The sequence below is a fragment of the Spermophilus citellus genome (assembly GCF_964194105.1).
Source record: "Spermophilus citellus genome assembly, chromosome: 3".
NCBI classification, from domain to species: Eukaryota; Metazoa; Chordata; class Mammalia; order Rodentia; family Sciuridae; genus Spermophilus; species Spermophilus citellus.
The window spans coordinates 115,792,837-115,810,254 of record NC_138184.1 but is presented as its reverse complement, the minus strand read 5'-3'; the positions used below and the strand labels follow the sequence as shown (position 1 = coordinate 115,810,254).

The window sequence follows — 17,418 nt, the reverse complement described above, 5'->3', positions numbered from 1 at the left end:
CTAGTATGTGTGAGGCACTGGGTTCGATTCTCAGCACCACATGTAAATAAATAAAGATCCATCAACAACTAAAAAATATATATTAAAAAAAAAAAAAACCCACAAGCCATCATGGTGAAAAGGTGTGAAGGAGGCAAACAGCTCAAGACGTGGAAGCAGAGAGAGCTGTCCTCACCAGGGACAAAAAACATACCCAGGGCATGCCTGCAGCGACTTACCTGCTCTAGCCATACCCTGTCTGCCTGCTGGAACCGCCCAGTTAACCCCTACCAGTGGATTAATGGTTGATTATTAGATTAAGGCTCTCATAACCCAATCTTCTCACCTTTGAACTTTTTTTGTGTTGTCTCAACACCTAACACTTCATATCTAAACCATAGAACTACGGCTACCTTATCTTTGTAGAAAACCTCCTGTAAACTGGGACTGGGCAGAGTTGAGGGGACGGTGGGCAAGCTGGGACGAGGGGGACGGCGTGCTCTTCCTGGCTCATTTACTCAGTTCCCTCCAGATGCAGCATCTTGGTCATGGGAGTGGACAGGGGGTGAGGTATGTGCCTGGCCTTCTCTGTTCAGTGAAAGTGTTGATAGAGAAGCTGTTGGTGGCACTGTGCCTTGAGGAATACCACCATTTTCCAAGCAGAATCGGTTATGGTGATTCCCCACCAAGATTTCTTTTCTTGAGAACCTATTCCATGCAGTAAATGCAGTGGAGGGAGCAGATTTCTTTTGGGGGAGGGGGACTGGAAATTTAACTCAGGGGCACTTAACCACTGAGCCACATCCCCAACCCTTTTTTTCAGTTGGACACACTACCTTTGTTTTATTTATTTATTTTTATGTGGTGCTCAGGATCGAACCCAGGGCCTCACATGTGCTATGCGGGTGCTGTACTGCTGAGCCTCACAACCCCAGCCCCCCCCCCCCCAAGCCCTTTTTATGTTTTATTTAGAGACAGGGTCTCTGAGTTGCTTAGGGCCTCGCTTTTGCTGAGGCTGGCTTTGAACTTGTGAACCTCCTGCCTCAGCCTCCTGAGTCCCTGGGATTATAGGTGTGTGCCACTGTGTCTGGCTGGGAGCTGTTCTTGTATTGGGTGAGGATTGAGGGAGATTTTTCTGGGGTAGGTCCACCTGGGTTTGGCCCTGAAGGTTTCATCAGGTTAATTTCCCACTGAAAGTGCCCAGAGCAGGCTGAAGTTCATGATCATAAGTCCCCCACCCCTCTGCCCAACCCCCCCTTTTTTGTTTTGTTTTTCTGTTCTGGGAACAAGTGCTCTACCCCTGAGTTACACACCAGTCCTCAAAGTCTTTTTAATGGTGGCTGTCACCTACCTAGTGTTTATCTCCCTTATTGGTTTTTCCCCTTCTTATATTTATTGATTAAGAATATTACAGTGAGGGGCTGCGGCTGTGGCTCAGTGGCAGAGCTCTTGCCTGGCATGTGATCCTCAGCACCGCATACAAAAAAAATAAGCAAATAAAATAAAGGCATGCTGTCCATCTACAACTACCAAAAAATTTTTTTAAAAAAGAATATTACAATGGATTGAGTATATGGAGCAATTGCTATGAGACATTTTTAGTATATATGTAAATATATCATTTTGATGATATTTTTATGTTTATTTTGGTACGTTCTCAAAATATTTTATATCACTCATTTGAGTTTTATTGAATTAAATACCTTATATTTCTGCCAATGTGAAAGGATATGTGTTTTCTTGAATTGTGAAATGCAAGCTTTATTGTCTCGGTTGCTGTTTTTGTTTTTTTAGAGAATTCTGAGAGTTTACTGAATGCTGTAATTAACTTCCTAATATTCTCCCTCCACCATAAAAAAGAGCAGTGTAGTTTTTGCAGTTGACCTCAAGTTAAAGATAGAGTCTGATTTCCTGAGGGAAGTATCATTCCTTTTTTCAGTAATTCTTCTAGGATAGGCTTGGTCCCATTTCAGAGGAGAGAATAATTAGAGTTTTCTGGAAAATTCTGTATTGTCCCTTAAAGAGAGATGGGATACCATTCTTTCTCTTCCTAAATGAGATAGAAAGTGTTCTTTTCTGGTAGTCATCTTTCATAGGTAAGAACAATCTTAAGACAAATCTACACACACACAAACACGCGCGCGCGCGCGCACACACGATAATGTAGCAGAAAATAGAGAAAAGGAACCAGGTCCTTGACTAAATTGTGACTAGTGCTGACCCCACTCTACTTTTGAATTTCCATTTATAAGTCACTGAAGTCTATCTTCTTTTTAAGTCAATGTGGGCAGGTTTTAAATGACCAACAAAATTGATTTCACATTAAAAAAAAAAAAAAAGGACTTCCTAGAAAATATAAATCTAAGGGCTATGCCTCCCTTTCTGTGTAGTACCTTCACGAAAATGGCATTATACATCGGGATTTAAAGCCAGAGAATGTTTTACTGTCATCTCAAGAAGAGGACTGTCTTATAAAGGTAAAAGTTATGTTCTGTATGTGAGCATTTCGGTAGAAACTGTCTTTTAATTCCTCATGTGAAAAATGGGAGCAAAAAAAAAAAAAAAAAGACTGAGAATCTGATTTTTGCACTCAGCATTTGTTGTGGATCAGGTGATATCCTGTCTCTCTGGAGTCTAATGAGCATTTATCAGCTCCATTGTATACAATCCACCTTTGTGCAGAGGGGTCTAAACAGATGAATGAATTACATATCCTGCCTGGACCTCTTTTTCAAGCTTCCTTTTAGAATCTCCTGTTAGAATTTAAAAATAAATAAGAAAATAAACTATATCTTAAAAGACCCAGGCTGCATCTCTGAATCTGAGGGTGGCACCCAGGTGTAAGAATTTTTTTCAACCTCCCCAGATATTCCACAGTTAATCAAATTTGAGAGCCTAGGGTCTAAGAAGAATCATGTAACTAACTAGAATCCTTGGGTGTTTGTCATAGGGATCACAAACTTTCTATAAGGTTACAAAGAACATAGGTAAAATGGAAAACCTAATTCTTGAAGTTCTTAACTTAGGGATTTTAAGCAAAATTTAGTACTGGAACTTGCAAGCCATGAGTTTGCAGACTTCAGATGAACCACAGGTATGAAGCACACAATAAAAGCTGATGTAGCTGATGTGGGACCAGCAGACTATGATACTCTTTTTATTTTAGGACATTGTTAAAAATTATTCCTTTTGTCCTTAATTTTAGATTACTGATTTTGGGCAGTCCAAGATTTTGGGGGAGACCTCTCTCATGAGAACTTTATGTGGTACCCCCACTTACTTGGCTCCCGAGGTTCTTCTTTCCATTGGAACTGCCGGGTATAACCGTGCTGTGGACTGCTGGAGTTTAGGAGTTATTCTTTTTATCTGGTAAGAAAAGTTTTCATTGCTACACAATCTGGTTGGAGGTAATTAGATGAAAGCATAACCATATTCAGGTAGCAAGGTCATGTTTCATTTAGGTCACTTTTCGACCACTGATTTAAAGAAAAACCTGCTTTTTCATGATGCTGAAACCAAGAAATCTGTATATCTGAATGCCTCTGAGAATGCCATTTGATTTCTTTCCCTTTTTCTCTCTACCAATATAAAGCCTTAGTGGGTATCCACCTTTCTCTGAGCATAAGACTCAAGTGTCACTGAAGGATCAGATCACCAGTGGAAAATACAACTTCATTCCCGAAGTCTGGGCAGATGTTTCAGAGAAGGGTATGGATACGAAAAGGGTTAAGAATATGTGGTTTACTACGATGTGGGTATGCTCTTGGTGGGAGTGTCTTTTCAAACTCTGTGGTGTTTTCTCCTATCAGTCTGTTCTAGTTTTGATTAGTTTTTACAGAATTTGAAAATTAGAACAAATGATCAAATTGTTCATTCAGCACATTGAGCTCAAGTTCCTACTCTACTGTTTCCTAGCTGTGTGACCTTCAGCAAGTTATTGAACTTCTCTGAGTTTCTATTTTCTTTATTTGTAAAGATCCTCCTCTGATAGTCCTCACCTTAAATTAAATGGTTTTTCTGAGTGCTAATACCTATTTTAGTGTGCCAAAGAATAAGTAACTTTTTAGTTACAAACTTTCCTTTGAGTTAGCCCCACATAAAAAGCTCAGTGTCAGTTACTTTGTTGTTTTTTTTGTTTTTTTAATTTTTTAGTTGTTGATGGACCTTTATTTTATCCATTTATTTGTATGTGGTGCTGAGAATTGAACCCAGTGCCTCACACATGCTAGGCAAGTGCTCTACCCCTGAGCCACCACCCCAGCCCCTTACTTTTTTTGTATTTTATAATTTAAAAATGTAACCTTATAATTTCCAGAAGAAAAAGTGGAAACTTAAAACTAAATATCCAGTAGTGTAACATAGGTGATTGTGCTAAGCATGGGTGCTCTTTAAGGAATAATATTATTGCAGTATACAAGCCAGCCTTCATTGCTTGCTGGGGTAGTCAGGCTTTATTTCTGACAAACCAGATTTTTACAGAGCCCCTCTTTGGTTGAGGGACTCTCATTACCAGTCCTGGGGTGTCAGGGAGAGTTGGCTGTAGCATTTTAAATATCTCAGAACTGGGTAGAAGGTCAGTTTTAGTTAGTTTGAGTCCAGCAGCGAGAGAGGGAGCAGGGAGCTAAGAAGCTCGGTGTCCCATCATTCCTGGTATTTAGAGTCCTCTGCACACAGGGAGGAGGACCAGGGGTCCTGCCCACTGTCTGCTGACTCCATAATGATCTCTTTCTGGATGATGGCCTGTCATTCTGCATACCTTAATATTGCTGATTGTCATCTTTTTCACTATAGTTTGCCAATTCTCTTGTTACCTTAGCTCTGGATCTCGTCAAGAAGTTGTTGGTTGTGGATCCAAAGGCACGGTTTACGACAGAAGAAGCCTTAAGTCACCCGTGGCTTCAGGTGGGTGTGGGGCAGTACCCACTAGCATGAAATGCACAGGGAGCCCTGAGCTAAGTGAGGAAGAGGATGGAAACATAACCTTTGCAATGTTGGGTCTGTTTTAGGTTGAACTGTAGGTTCACCCAACAGGTGAGCTAGGCTGGGCTTCATTCCAGCCATTTTTCCACCTTAAATAAGGGAACTTGGAGGAGCTGGAGGATGGCAGCCTCCCTGGGAAGAATCCAGCCATTTCTCAGTTCCATGTGATTGGGTGTGAAGGGTCTCACTTCTTATTCCTGGTGAGTAGGCATGCTGTAGTGCAGGCTGACACCTGCGTCTTTCAAGCCTGCATTACTTCTCTGTTCTTGCTGGGAACTGTGGCTGCCATTAGATCTTGCATGGACCTCATTCAGAGTTGCCAGAGTTGGAAGTCTTTAGTGGATTTGTCAGATTCATGTTTGGCATTAGAATTAGCTACAGCATCAGGGAGGTTTTTTTTTTCTTTTTGTACCGGGGATTGAACTCAGGTGCACTTGACCACTGAGCCACATCACCAGCCTTGTTTTGTATTTTATTTAGAGACAGGGTCTCACTGAGTTGTTTAGCACCTTGCTTTTTGCTGGGTTTGGCTTTGAACTTGCGATCCTCCTGCCTCAGCCTCCCTAGCTGCTGGGATGACAGGTTTGCACTACTGTGCCCAGCCAGGCAGGTTTTTGATGGATGTCTGATCTTCCATTTCCCGTGACGTCATTCAGCACAGTCATGCCTCTTTCTATTAATTTTCTTTTGATCTGTTTTCTGTGGGGATTAGGCACTTAACTAATCAGGTAGTTTGAGCAAAACACTCTTACTCTTGGGGATTACTGGTCCACAAACTCCTTGGGCAGTCTGGCCTCAGCTCTATATTTCTGGGACTCAGGGGAGGGCTGTTCCCCATTTGTTTTCCAACTCTCTACACCTAACAGTTTTGCTCAGGCCAGCTCAGGTTGAGAACAACAAATCCTTAATGGAGGGGAAAAAAAAGCCCAGATATATGTGTTTGGGATGTTGCCATGGAAACAGCAATCTCCCCAGAAGAAATCTGTCAGATGATTTAGCATTTAATAGACCACACAGATTTGAGACAGCAGGACCTTGGAGAAAAGGAGTTTGGAAACAAAGGGTGCCTTTGGATGTAGTGATTTGATTTTGATAAAAAAGAGAAACACGCCTCTTGGCTTTTTTCATGTATCCTAGTAAGGAAACTCTTGGGGTCCCCATGTGGAGAGGTTGGAGGAGCTGTGTTGGGCTTGGAAAAAAAATAGAGCTGGCCAGCAAGTCCTAGGGACAGGATTTGCATCTGCCTGAAATTTATGAGGCAGCACAGCCTATTTTTCTTGTACTTTTTGTCTCAAAAGAAAACTTACAGGGGCTGGGGATGTGGCTCAAGCGGTAGTGCGCTCGCCTGGCAGGCGTGTGGCCCAGGTTCGATCCTCAGCACCACATACCAACAAAGATGTTGTGTCCGCCGAGAACTAAAAAAAAAATAAATATTAAAAATTCTCTCTCTCTCTCCTCTCTCTCCTCTCTCACTCTCTCTTTAAAAAAAAAAAAAAAAAAAAAGAAAACTTACAACTAAGAAGGTGAAGTTCAACTCTGCCACAGGGGTCTCCTATGAATACTCTTTCATCCACATTTTGTTTTTGCAGCCAAAGGTGGAGAGGACAAGGCTGCAGATGGGTTATCTAAAACATCAGTTAGTGATGTTTAGGTTTTTATTTTGGGAAAGTTCAGTGTTTTTCAGAAGCCAAATGATTTTATGGGTTTGGCACTGGGCCGAACACTGGGAATGTGAATCGTGGTCTCTGTGTTGTCATTAGCAGTGTCTGGTTTGGGGAGCATCTCTCATTTCTCCTTCTTCTTTAATACATTTTTAGTTGTAGAGGGATACAATATCTTTGTTTATTAATTTATTTTTTATGTGGTGCTGAGGATCAAACCAGTGCCTCACACATGCTGGGCAAGCGCTCTGCCACTGAGCCCCAGCCCCAGCCCCCCTCACGTCCTCTTCCTGCCTCATGCTGAGTGCCTGAGAGGATTCCTTCCTGCTTGACTTCAAGGGATAATTTAATACTTTTGAATAGGTTGTGGACATCTCAAAGGAAGGACATTTACAGATAAACTCTGCCACCAGGGGGCTGAGGATGTAGAGCCCTTGCTTAGCATAAGTGAAGTATTAGTTTCAATCCCCAGCATTCCAAAAAACAAAACCAAACAAAATAAAATAATAAAAAAACACTTAACAGTTTGCGTCAACAATGAGGTTTTTTTTAATGTAATTGCTAATTGATGACTTGTAAATATACTTAATAGACTTGGGTCACTGAAGGTCTAAAGGAAAAGTGCGTTTGTGTTAGCTGCCTCTTACTGTGACATACCTGAGATAAATTGATTTAAAAAAAGGAAAAGTCCATTTGGCTCACAGTTTTGGTGATTTTAGTCCATGACCAAAGGGGCCCCATTGCTTTGAGCATGTGGTGAGGCAGCATATCTCATAGCAGGAGTGTGTGGTGGTAACCTGTTTGTCTCATGGCTAGTGTGAAAAATATGAGAGAGGAAGAGGAAGAAACTGGATTTCCACAGTCTTCTTTGGGGAATGCCCCCAATGACCTAACCTCCTCCCACTAGGCACCACCTCTCTGAGGCTCCGCCCTCTCACGGTAGTGCTGAGACACACAATCCTACCATTATTCCATTGTAATTTCATTGGTTCATGCATTTATTCCTTCAGAATAGTCAATGAGCTCTTGTGTCAAATACTCTTAGGCAGCATGGATATAAAGAGGAATAAGATAAGTCCTTGCCTAGGGAGCTGACGTCTGCATCACAGTTGCTGACTGTACAGTGTGGTGTGATGTATCTATGGGTGGGGGTGGGGGTGGGGGTAGGTGCAGAGTACAGTGCTAACCAGGAGGAGGCAGGGCCACTGCCCACAGGGCTCTGGTGTGAACAGATTTCACATGGTGTGAACAGGTCTGAAGCCTGCATGATCTGGCAACAGTGTCGGGGGTGAGTGTCAGCATTTTCAAATGTTTACTGGGTCCCTCTGCCAGGAAGGCCCCTGTGCCTGTGAGAGTGACTGGCATCTAGGGGATGGATGCTCAGGAAGAATTTGTTCACTGATTAGAACAAGGAAGGTGGGCTATGTGGGTTGCAGGGAAGTAAGGAGGGCATTCCTGGGGGAGCTGTGGTGTGAACAAGTATGGGGGGAAAGAATGGATGGGCTTTGGCAAGTGACAGTACGTGAGATGTGACATCCTCTAGCCATGGCAGAGTCTAGAGGGGAATCCAGGTGAGCATGATCCTACCAAGATAGGCTGAGGGACTAGGCAGAGTGATGGAAGCAGGTGGTGGTTCTAGCTGCTAGATAGAGAAGAGATGAAGCAGTTGGTAGTCCTCTAGCATCATGCAGCTGCTGAGCGGTGGAGACCCCGTCATCCTCTCCCTCCGGTGGCTTATGGGGAAGAGTAGGGAGAGGGTGGGTTGGTTGGTAAAGTATGTGGGGCTTTGGAATCGAACTGCTTGAGGTCTGTATACTGCACACTTCACTGGTGAGTGGCTGAGCTTAGTCCACATTCTTAGACATGTTTTGCATTTTCGAAGATGGGGAGAACCGGACCAGTCCACCCATCAAGACTCTCAAATGCAAATCCTTGAACCCTATAGAACTTAGCTTCTGGAGAGGTAGAACTGCCCTCACACCTCACACATCTGGGCAGTTGTTCTCTTTGCCCACTCCTCCCCTGCCCCACCTTTTCCTCCTGTAGCATGAAGCACCTGTAATGCTATGTTGTGTTCATTGTTGTCCTTTCTCATTAGAGCTGAGTTTGGGATACTGTGGGCTTCAAGACCATGTGGCACTTTGTACAGCACCTGCTGGTTAATTTTCTTAGGTGCTGAGTCCGTTGTTCGGTTGGTATCTGGGTAAATGGCCTTGCTGATGGCAGGGCAAGGGGGCGATGTGGAAGGATTCAGGAAGCTGCATGGAGTCAGCCCCAGCCTTTGGCTCTCAGGATCTGCTGGTTATCTGGAGTCTGTGGTTCTCTTATCCACTGAGCTCTTAGGACCATGGGTTTGATTCAGTCAGTGTTGACTGAGCTGTTGACTGCTCATGAGACTACTCAGAAGGCAGAGGTGAGCACCCATGGGCCCTTCACTTCGGGAACTTGAGCAAGGGGCTGATTCTTAGCAGACAATTGCCATCCTTGCAGGGGTGCCTTGCCCTGTCCTTCTAAAGGAGCTTTCTTTTCCCCAGACACAGCCTACTTATGTTTTTCATTTCTTCACAGGATGAGGACATGAAGAGAAAGTTTCAGGAGCTACTGGCCGAGGAAAATAAATCAATCGCTCTATCCCAAATCCCAACCCAGGTATCCCTACTAATGATTAATAAATGTAGACTAGATTTAAAGAGCTGATGAGTGAGCCTAATGAGCCTAAAGGTTCTCTTTTATTTATTTTTTAAATATTTTCTCTTTAGTTGTAGATGGACACAGTATCTTTATTTATTTTTATGTGGTGCTGAGATTCACACCCAGTGCCTCACACCTGCAAGGCAAATGATCTACCAGTGAGCTACAACCCCAGTCCCAGGTCTGAAGAGTCTTGAGGGTGACAGTTGCTTCACATTCTTAAAGATCTATGTAGTAGGTGTTACATTTCAACTTGATCTGCTCTAGCGTCCTTATAAGATTGCTTAATATGTTAGTGAAGCACAGGTAGGGCCTGTCACTTGAAAGTTCTCCTGCAGGGCAAGACTAAACAATCTGTTAGAGGCTCAATTTTAAATTCGTTGGAAAACTTAAAATTTGGACAAATGATGATTTCTTGGTTATAATTTTATTCTTCTAAAATTCTTTGTAAGTATAAATAAATATCACTTCATTCCTGTCCAGCTTTCTTTTGGTTAATGATAGTTCTGCCTTTTTTTTTTTTTTTTAAGGTACTGGGGGTTGAACTCAGGGGCACTTGTCCACTGAGCCACACCCCTAGCCCTATTTATTTAGAGACAGGATCTCACTGAGTTGCTTAGTACCTTACTTTTTTTTTTTTTGCTGAGGCTGGCTTTAAATTCGTGAACCTCCTGCCTCAGCCTCCCGAGCCGCTGGGATTATAGACGTGCACCACTGGTTGCACTATTGCAAGCACTGCAATAGTTCTGCTTTTTTCCCACTCTCCCTCCCAGTTTTATAAATGGGGAAGCAAGCAAGGCAGAAAAGATTGCCTTTTCCATAAAAGAGTTAAAGTTGGGGCTCTAAGTGAGAGGTTTTAGTCTTTCTCACTTTTTTTGATATCGACCATTGAACCCAGGGCCCCACACATGCTAAGCAAATACTCTACCACTGAGCTATACCCCCTAGCCCTTTTTATTTTATTTTGAGACAGAGTCATACTAAGTTATCCTGAAGGCCTCAAGCTGTCTGTCTTTTCTGCTTTAGCCTCCCAAGTAGCTCTCTCTTTTGGTGCTAGGGAGTAAATGCAGAGCCTTAGCGTAGGCTAAGCACACACTTTACCACTAAGCTGTAAGCACAGCTCCTATATTCTAATGATGGGATTACACCCTAGTAACCCTATCTTAAGTTGAAAACATTTTAAACTGAAATGCATTTAATACTCCAAATCTACTGAGCTTGGCAACAGTTGTACACCAGTGTACAGTATTCCACTTGTGATCTTGCTGACCAGGAGCTACAGTTGCCTCACATCAGGAGAGAATATTGCTAGCCTACAAAAAGATGTTCAGAGTCTGCACCTGGGGTTGTGGTGGCCCTGTGGCAGAGCGCTTGCCTGGCATGTGTGAGGCACTGAATTCAATCCTCAGTGCCACATAAAAATAAATGAAATAAAGGTATTGTATCCACCTACAACTAAAAAAAAAGATATCTAGATTTAGATTCAAAGTTTACTTTCTACTGTTTGCATTTGCTTATGCACCATTGTAAAATATAAAAATTGTAGTTGAAAAAAAATTGTAATTGGGGCTGGGGATGTGGCTCAAGCGGTAGCGCGCTCGCCTGGCATGCGTGCGGCCCGGGTTCGATCCTCAGCACCACATACCAACAAAGATGTTGTGTCCGCCGAGAACTAAAAATAAATAAATATTAAAATTAAAAAAAAATTGTAATTGAACTGAGTATAGTGGTCCACATCTGTAAATCCCAGTGGTTCGGGAGTCTGAGGCAGGAGGATTGAAGTTCAAAGTCAGCCTCAGCAACTTAGTGAGGCTCTGTCTCTAAATAAAATATAAAAAGTGTTCGGTGGTTAAGTGTCTCTGGGTTCAATCCCCAGTATCAACAAAAAGGGTGGTGGGTATTCCTGGGGTTGTGGCTCAGTGGTAGAGCACTTTCCTAGCATGTGTGAGGCACTGGGTTCGATCATCAGACCACATAAAAATAAATAAATAAACATCCTAAAAAATACAATACCCTTAAAAATTTCTTTCTTTCTTTCTTTTTTTTGTAATGGGAATTGAACCCAGGGGCGCTCAACCACTGGACCACATTGCCTTTTTTAAAAAATATATTTTATTTAGAGACAGAGTCTCTCTGAGTTGCCGAGGCAACTGATCCTCCTTCCTCAGCCTCAGCCTCCTGAGCTTCTGGGATTACAGGTGCACTCCACCACGCCTGGCAAGATTTCTTATAAAAACAAAATTGCAGTTGAACTGTCCTTACATCATTAAGTGGTTGGAAGCCACAAGAAGAGAAATGTTAGATAAGTGTATTGGAGTCCAGCGGGGATTCAGTGACCACCAGTTATTCTTGGTACCATGCTTCACATGAATTGACCCTGGTTTACTATAGCTAATGGGGAACTTTAATAGAAGCTGGTGATTTTCTTCTAAACATTCTCCCTTTTCCTTTATTTGCAGCCTTCCACTAGTCAAAAGCGGCCCCTGGAAGGGGAAGCCGAAGACACAGAGTCCTCAAAGCGCCGGGCTGTGTGTATGGCTATGCTGTGAACACTGGACTGAACCTGAAGAAATGTACTTCTTTCACTCTGCTGTCATCTTCCTTTTCTTTAAATCTTTTTATTTTTAATCATTTGTATTTTAATTATGGGAATAATTGCTTTTCTACAATCACTGTTAATTCAATTAAAAACCTAATGGAATGTGGGCTTTGTGCTTATGCTTCAACCAACTTTTTGGTTGAATGCCTTTTATTTAAAAAAAAATTTTTTTTTCTTAAAAAAAAGTTAGGGGGCAGGCTGGGGCTGGGGCTCAGTGGTAGGGCGCCTGCTGTGCATGTGTGAGGCCCTGGGTTTGATCCTCAGCACCTAGGTTGGATCCCAGCTCTTCCGCTTATCAGCCGTGTGGTTTTGGAAAAGTTACCTTATTGTGTCCATCTACAACTAAAAAAATGTTAAAAGAAAAAAAATGTTAGGGGTGGGATATGGTTCAGTGACTGGATTCTTACATTGCAAATGCAAGGCCCTGCGTTTGATTCCCGACACCAAAATAAAGAAAGAAATAAAATGAAAAAAAAAAGTTATTGTGTGCTTTTTCATCTAGAGCCCTACTTGGGTTGTTACCAGGTGGTTTCTCTGGATGTCACCTGGTTTCAGCCAGGGACAGCTAAATACAAATTCTAAAGGCCCCATAGAAAGTTACAGGGAAAGGGGCACAGGGAGGTTGGGGGTGGCATTTGTATTGACTCACATTCAGAGATTTCAAGAGATGGTAGGTACATTGATGTATCATGTGCCAGTTTTAAATTCTCCTCCTTTGTGTTAAAGATACATGTCTTCACAGTCTGAAACCTTGGGACTAGATAAGTTGTAAAATTCAAATTTTTCCGAGGTTAGGAAGCGGATTCACTTCTATTGTATATTATGTGTAATACCCCAGGGGGGTCCCATAACCATACTCATTGGTATTTCGGCAGCAAATATTCACAGCAAAAGGGGAAGAGAAAGAGGAAGGTTGCCCCATGTTAATGCATGTCAAACTTTTCTCCCAAATGAATTAGGGATGACTTATTTTGGAAGTGGAGTTTAGGCATGTAGGCATGTTACATTGACCCAGTAATGATTAGGAAGGCCCTGTGCAAAAAGCCCTATTCTTGGCTGATCTTGTCCTCACAGTGATCCTATAAGCTAAGTCACCCAGCCACCCTCATGTTACAGGTAAGGAATCCAGGCTTAGAGAAGTAAGGTAACTTTTCCAAAACCACACGGCTGATAAGCGGAAGAGCTGGGATCCAACCTAGGTTTTTCTGAATCCAGAACTAATGTCTGTCTTCCTAGTTTCATGTTCAGACTCATGGATGGTGACTTGCTTGCTGACAAAATGCACAAGCAACTGATGTCTAAACTCAAATGTCAGCATGTTCAGTGAACTGCCCAAAGGAGCATATATCCTTGTTTACCATCAAGTGCGATCAGTCCCTCCAGGCTGGCTTCAGGGACAGCCCTATGATCTGTAGAAGTTGGAACATCTTTGGCAGAAAACAGACCACTCACATCATTTCATGGAGGGGATGTGTATCGAGGTCACAGATGCCTGGATCTGGAGCCATCAGGAATGCAGGCATTTCTAATGCCTGCTTCCTTTCTGATTCTGCTTTTTCTTTCTTTTTTTTTAGAGAAAGAGAAGAGAGAGAATTTTTTAATATTTATTTTTCAGTTTTCGGTGGACATAACATCATTATTATTTTTTTATGTGGTGCTGAGGATCGAACCCAGCACCCCGCGCATGCCAGGCCAGCGTGTTGCCACTTGAGCCACATCCCCAGCCCTGCTTTTTATTTTTTTTAAAAAAATATTTATTTAGTTGTGGATGAACACACAGTATCTTTATTTATTTGTTTTTATATGGTGCTGAGGATCGAACCCAGTGCTTCACCCATGTGAGGCAAGCCTTGACCACTGAGCCCCAGCCCTAGCTCCTCTGCTGCTTTTTCAATTTTGCCTGGTTGACACTAGATCTTATTGTAATTCACTGGCCATACCATGGTTCGAATGCTACTTACCAGCTAGGACAGTGTCAAGGGCACACAGCTGTTGCCCCTGGCACTAGGGCTGGGAGTGGGGTTGGCAATTTCTATTAGAAAGGTATGCAAGTATTCTGAGGTTTGGCTAGCCTGGTGCAGGGGGCTGATGGGATTTAGGTGGTTTGAATATTGAAAGGAATGAGGTTGGGATTGCCAAGTTAGCTGGGTTTTAGCTCATTTGAATAATGTGGAGGCTGAGGTTTCTTAGGGCATTTTCCCTCTTGGGCACAGTTAGCCAGCCCTTCCCTGTTTCCAGGGGACACTGTGGCTCGCTCTGATGATACCTGCCATGATAGGCTAAATTATGACCCTCAACAGGTGTCCTCATTCTAATCCCCAGAATCTGTAAATGTTACTTTACATTGCAAAAAGGACTTCATGGACATGATTAAGGATCTTGAGGTGGGGAGATTATCCTGTCTTATCCTGTGGGCCCAATGTCATCACAAGGATCCTTTTAAGAGGGACCCAAGAGAAGCCAGAATCAGATGAGATGATGTGATAACTGAACGTAGATTGGATTGATGTGCTTTGAAAATGGAAGGAGGGGTCCAAAGACTATAAACAACCATGGAAACTGAAAAAGGAAGCCAATGGATTCTCCCTTCAGTGCTGTTTTAAGGAACCGGTCCTTTACAACTTGACTTGAACCATCTGAAACTGATTTCAGGCTTCCAAATAGAACTATAAGTAATATAGTTCCTATAGAACTATAAGTAATTTTGTCTTGTTTTGAGCTGCGCAGTTTGTGATAACTTGTTACAGCAGCCATAGGAGACTAATACATTTACTAAAGGGGAGACACTGACTGCTGATGAGAGCCATTTGACACTGATTTTCTCTTCCTAGCCTCACTGTAATTTCCTTTTAGGAGAATTCTTTCCTTTATTACATGAAATCATGGCACGGGGGCTTCAAGGTGAGGTGGGGAGACAGAAAATGAGTGTTTGCTTCCCAACTGGGGAAGCTGAAGAGGTCCTAGAAGTTCCTTCTGCTATGGAACTGATAGCTGGTCATCTAGCTGGAGATGGGTATAGGACTTTGAAATATGAGCAAAAGGAGCTGGAATGACAACATTCATGGTGGGCACATTATGGTGCTTACCCAACATTGGCTTTTGGGTAAGTTACTTGCTGGAATTTTGGTTAAGTTTCTTGATAAGCTTTGGCTTCCTATCTATAAAATGGGTTCAGTGAGAATAACCATCTCTGATGTTGTTTGTGAGGAATCAGTGGAATAAGGTCCATAAAGTGCCTGGTATGTGGTAAGGGTTGTCTTCCATCATGAGGTAGGATACCCATGTAAGTAGTCAGTTCTTGAAAGCACCATCATCTTTCAGTTCTTGCTTGGGGCACTTGTGGGGTCATTGGGTTGCCTTTGACTAAGCAGACTTGGCAAATCTGGGCCTGGGGTTGGCGGTGAGAGTCATTTCTCATTGGCGGAAGGAAGTAACTGCCACTCCCTTTTGTAGAACAGGCAGTTGGCTCTATGGTGGACCTACTGTATGCCCATTTGATGGTGTCCTGGATATCTCTTGTTTGTGCTGGCCCTGTGCCCAATGCCTCTTCTGGTAATTGCATTCCAATTTTTCAGGTGGAAGCATCCTTTTTCCCAATTACCCTTCCTGTTTATATCCTTCTGGAGGGTCTGACTTCAATCCCTTCCCATACATCCAGCTCTAGCCAATATGGATTGGCTCAGGAAGGGCATGTAGCCCAAATGGGTCCAATGATGAGTCAACCTTGGGACCCTGGCTGGATGCTTAAACTCAGGTTTAAGCATCCCTAGTCTGAAAATTCAAAATGCTTCAAAATCCAAAACTTTTTGAGCAGTGATATGATGGATTGTGAAAAATTCCATACATGAAACTTAGTTTCATGTACAATATTACTAAAAATATTGTATAATGTCAACTTCAGGCTCTATGTTTAATGTATGTATGAGGCATAAGCAAATTTCATATTTAGGTTTGAGTCCTATCCCCAATATATCTCATTATACGTACACAAATATTCCAAAATCCAAGATCTGAGACACTTCTGAGCATTTAGAATTATGGATACTCGACCTGTACTGGGAAACAGCCTCTGCTTTCTTGGTAGATGAAGCTACTTAAGTGGAAGAAACTGTATGGAAATGAAGTTATTAGAGAGCAAATGAAACTGAAACAGGTCAGAGAGGCTGAGTTTGGTTTGAGGTACTGGATTCCGCTATGCCAGAAGTGAGGCTCCAGCCAGAATTTTGCAATTATGGGAGCAGGTAAATTTCTCTTTTTCCCCCTTCCAGGTTGTTTGTGTCACTTGTGTCTGAAAAATGCCAAGAGAAATAAGCACAACCATTTACAAATTCCAAGAGACTCTTGAAAACTTCTTTTTCTAGTAGGGAAAATGTTCTCTGATATTGTTTTGGTGCCAGCTTTAGGGTTTTGAGGCAGAGTGGAAAGTGAAGACGTGGGAAGTAAGAGTCTCTTGCAGCCCCATGGTTGGGTGAACTCCCAGCTAATTATACCGCAGAGTTTGGGACAGAACCCCTTTCATTAAACTTTTAGAGGAGTCTTGGACGGATAAGGCAGGAGCTACAATACGGAGCCTTGGAAGGCTGCTTGTGTGCCAGGCAGCGTGCTGAGGGGTGTGGATGCCTCCCGAAAGCCCTTGTCAACCTGGGAAATCCGCTGCACACGTAGAAGTCGAGGTTCTCTGGGTTGGTCAAGTGACATGCCCAGTCTCCCAGTTTGGGAGATGGAGGTGGCACTTGAACCCCTTAAGGAGAGCCCACCTCTCAAGCACTTGGGGCGGTGCTGGATTTTGACCCTGATGTCCGAAGTCAGTGAAGAGGCGAGACTTGAACTCAGGTTTCCAGAGTCTGGCTCTCCCCAGGATACTGGAGTTCATGGTGCCACCTCCATTCGCGCACGTGCCTGCCCACCTCCAGGAGTGGGGTCTCAGCAACCGAAGGGCGTCCTTCGTCTGGCACTTCCTGGGCGGACCCTCGCCCCAGGCCCCGCGATGCGGGTGACACACTGGAGGCAGTGGAGAAATGGGCTTGGCCGGGGTGGTCCGCAGTGCGGCAGGCGGCGGCGCAGAGCCGGGAACGGCGCGCTCTCCCTCCTGGGCCGGACAGGCACGGCGGGGGTAAACGCGACGCCGGGAACAGCCACCGGCTTCTCCAGGCTCCAGGCGGGGCGCGCGGGAGGGGGCGCGGCGAGCGCGCGCGTGCGCGGTGTGTGCGAGGAAGCCGCGGGCGCGCGCGTGCGCGGTCCGGGGGGGGCGTTGTGGGTTGCCTCGGCGGCGCGCGGCACGGCGGGAACATGGCGCGCGGGAGCGGTGCGCGCGCCTAGCTGGCGGGACCGTTAGCTCGAGGCGGACGCGGCCCGGGTCCCGCGGGGATGGAGCAGCCGCTGCCGCCAGCGTCCGAACCGACCCCAGCGTCGACCCCGGCCCGGAGCCGCAGGCGGCGGGAGCCCGAGTCTCCGCCGGCGCCAGCGCCGGTGAGTGCGTGAGGGGCGCGGGCCGGGAGACTTTCTTTG

General features: G+C 44.1%; 2 protein-coding genes across 3 annotated transcripts in view; both read left to right on the top strand.

The window, feature by feature from the left end:
* The window catches only part of CHEK2 (checkpoint kinase 2), a 47,040-nt gene extending 34,902 nt beyond the window's left edge, over positions 1-12,138 (top strand). Inside the window, exons 10-15 of the mRNA XM_081286165.1 lie at positions 2,370-2,456; positions 3,185-3,348; positions 3,572-3,687; positions 4,796-4,881; positions 9,189-9,269; positions 11,771-12,138. Of these exons, the coding sequence (XP_081142291.1) occupies positions 2,370-2,456; positions 3,185-3,348; positions 3,572-3,687; positions 4,796-4,881; positions 9,189-9,269; positions 11,771-11,860 (624 nt within the window). The 3' untranslated portion in view covers positions 11,861-12,138. The remainder of the gene's footprint in view (positions 1-2,369; positions 2,457-3,184; positions 3,349-3,571; positions 3,688-4,795; positions 4,882-9,188; positions 9,270-11,770) is intronic.
* A 4,997-nt stretch (positions 12,139-17,135) lies between these two features.
* TTC28 (tetratricopeptide repeat domain 28) overlaps positions 17,136-17,418 on the top strand; it is a 622,345-nt gene continuing 622,062 nt past the window's right edge. For both annotated transcript variants that reach the window (XM_081286162.1, XM_081286163.1), the window contains exon 1: positions 17,136-17,379. In XM_081286162.1, the coding sequence (XP_081142288.1) occupies positions 17,278-17,379 (102 nt within the window). In that variant the 5' untranslated portion in view covers positions 17,136-17,277. The remainder of the gene's footprint in view (positions 17,380-17,418) is intronic.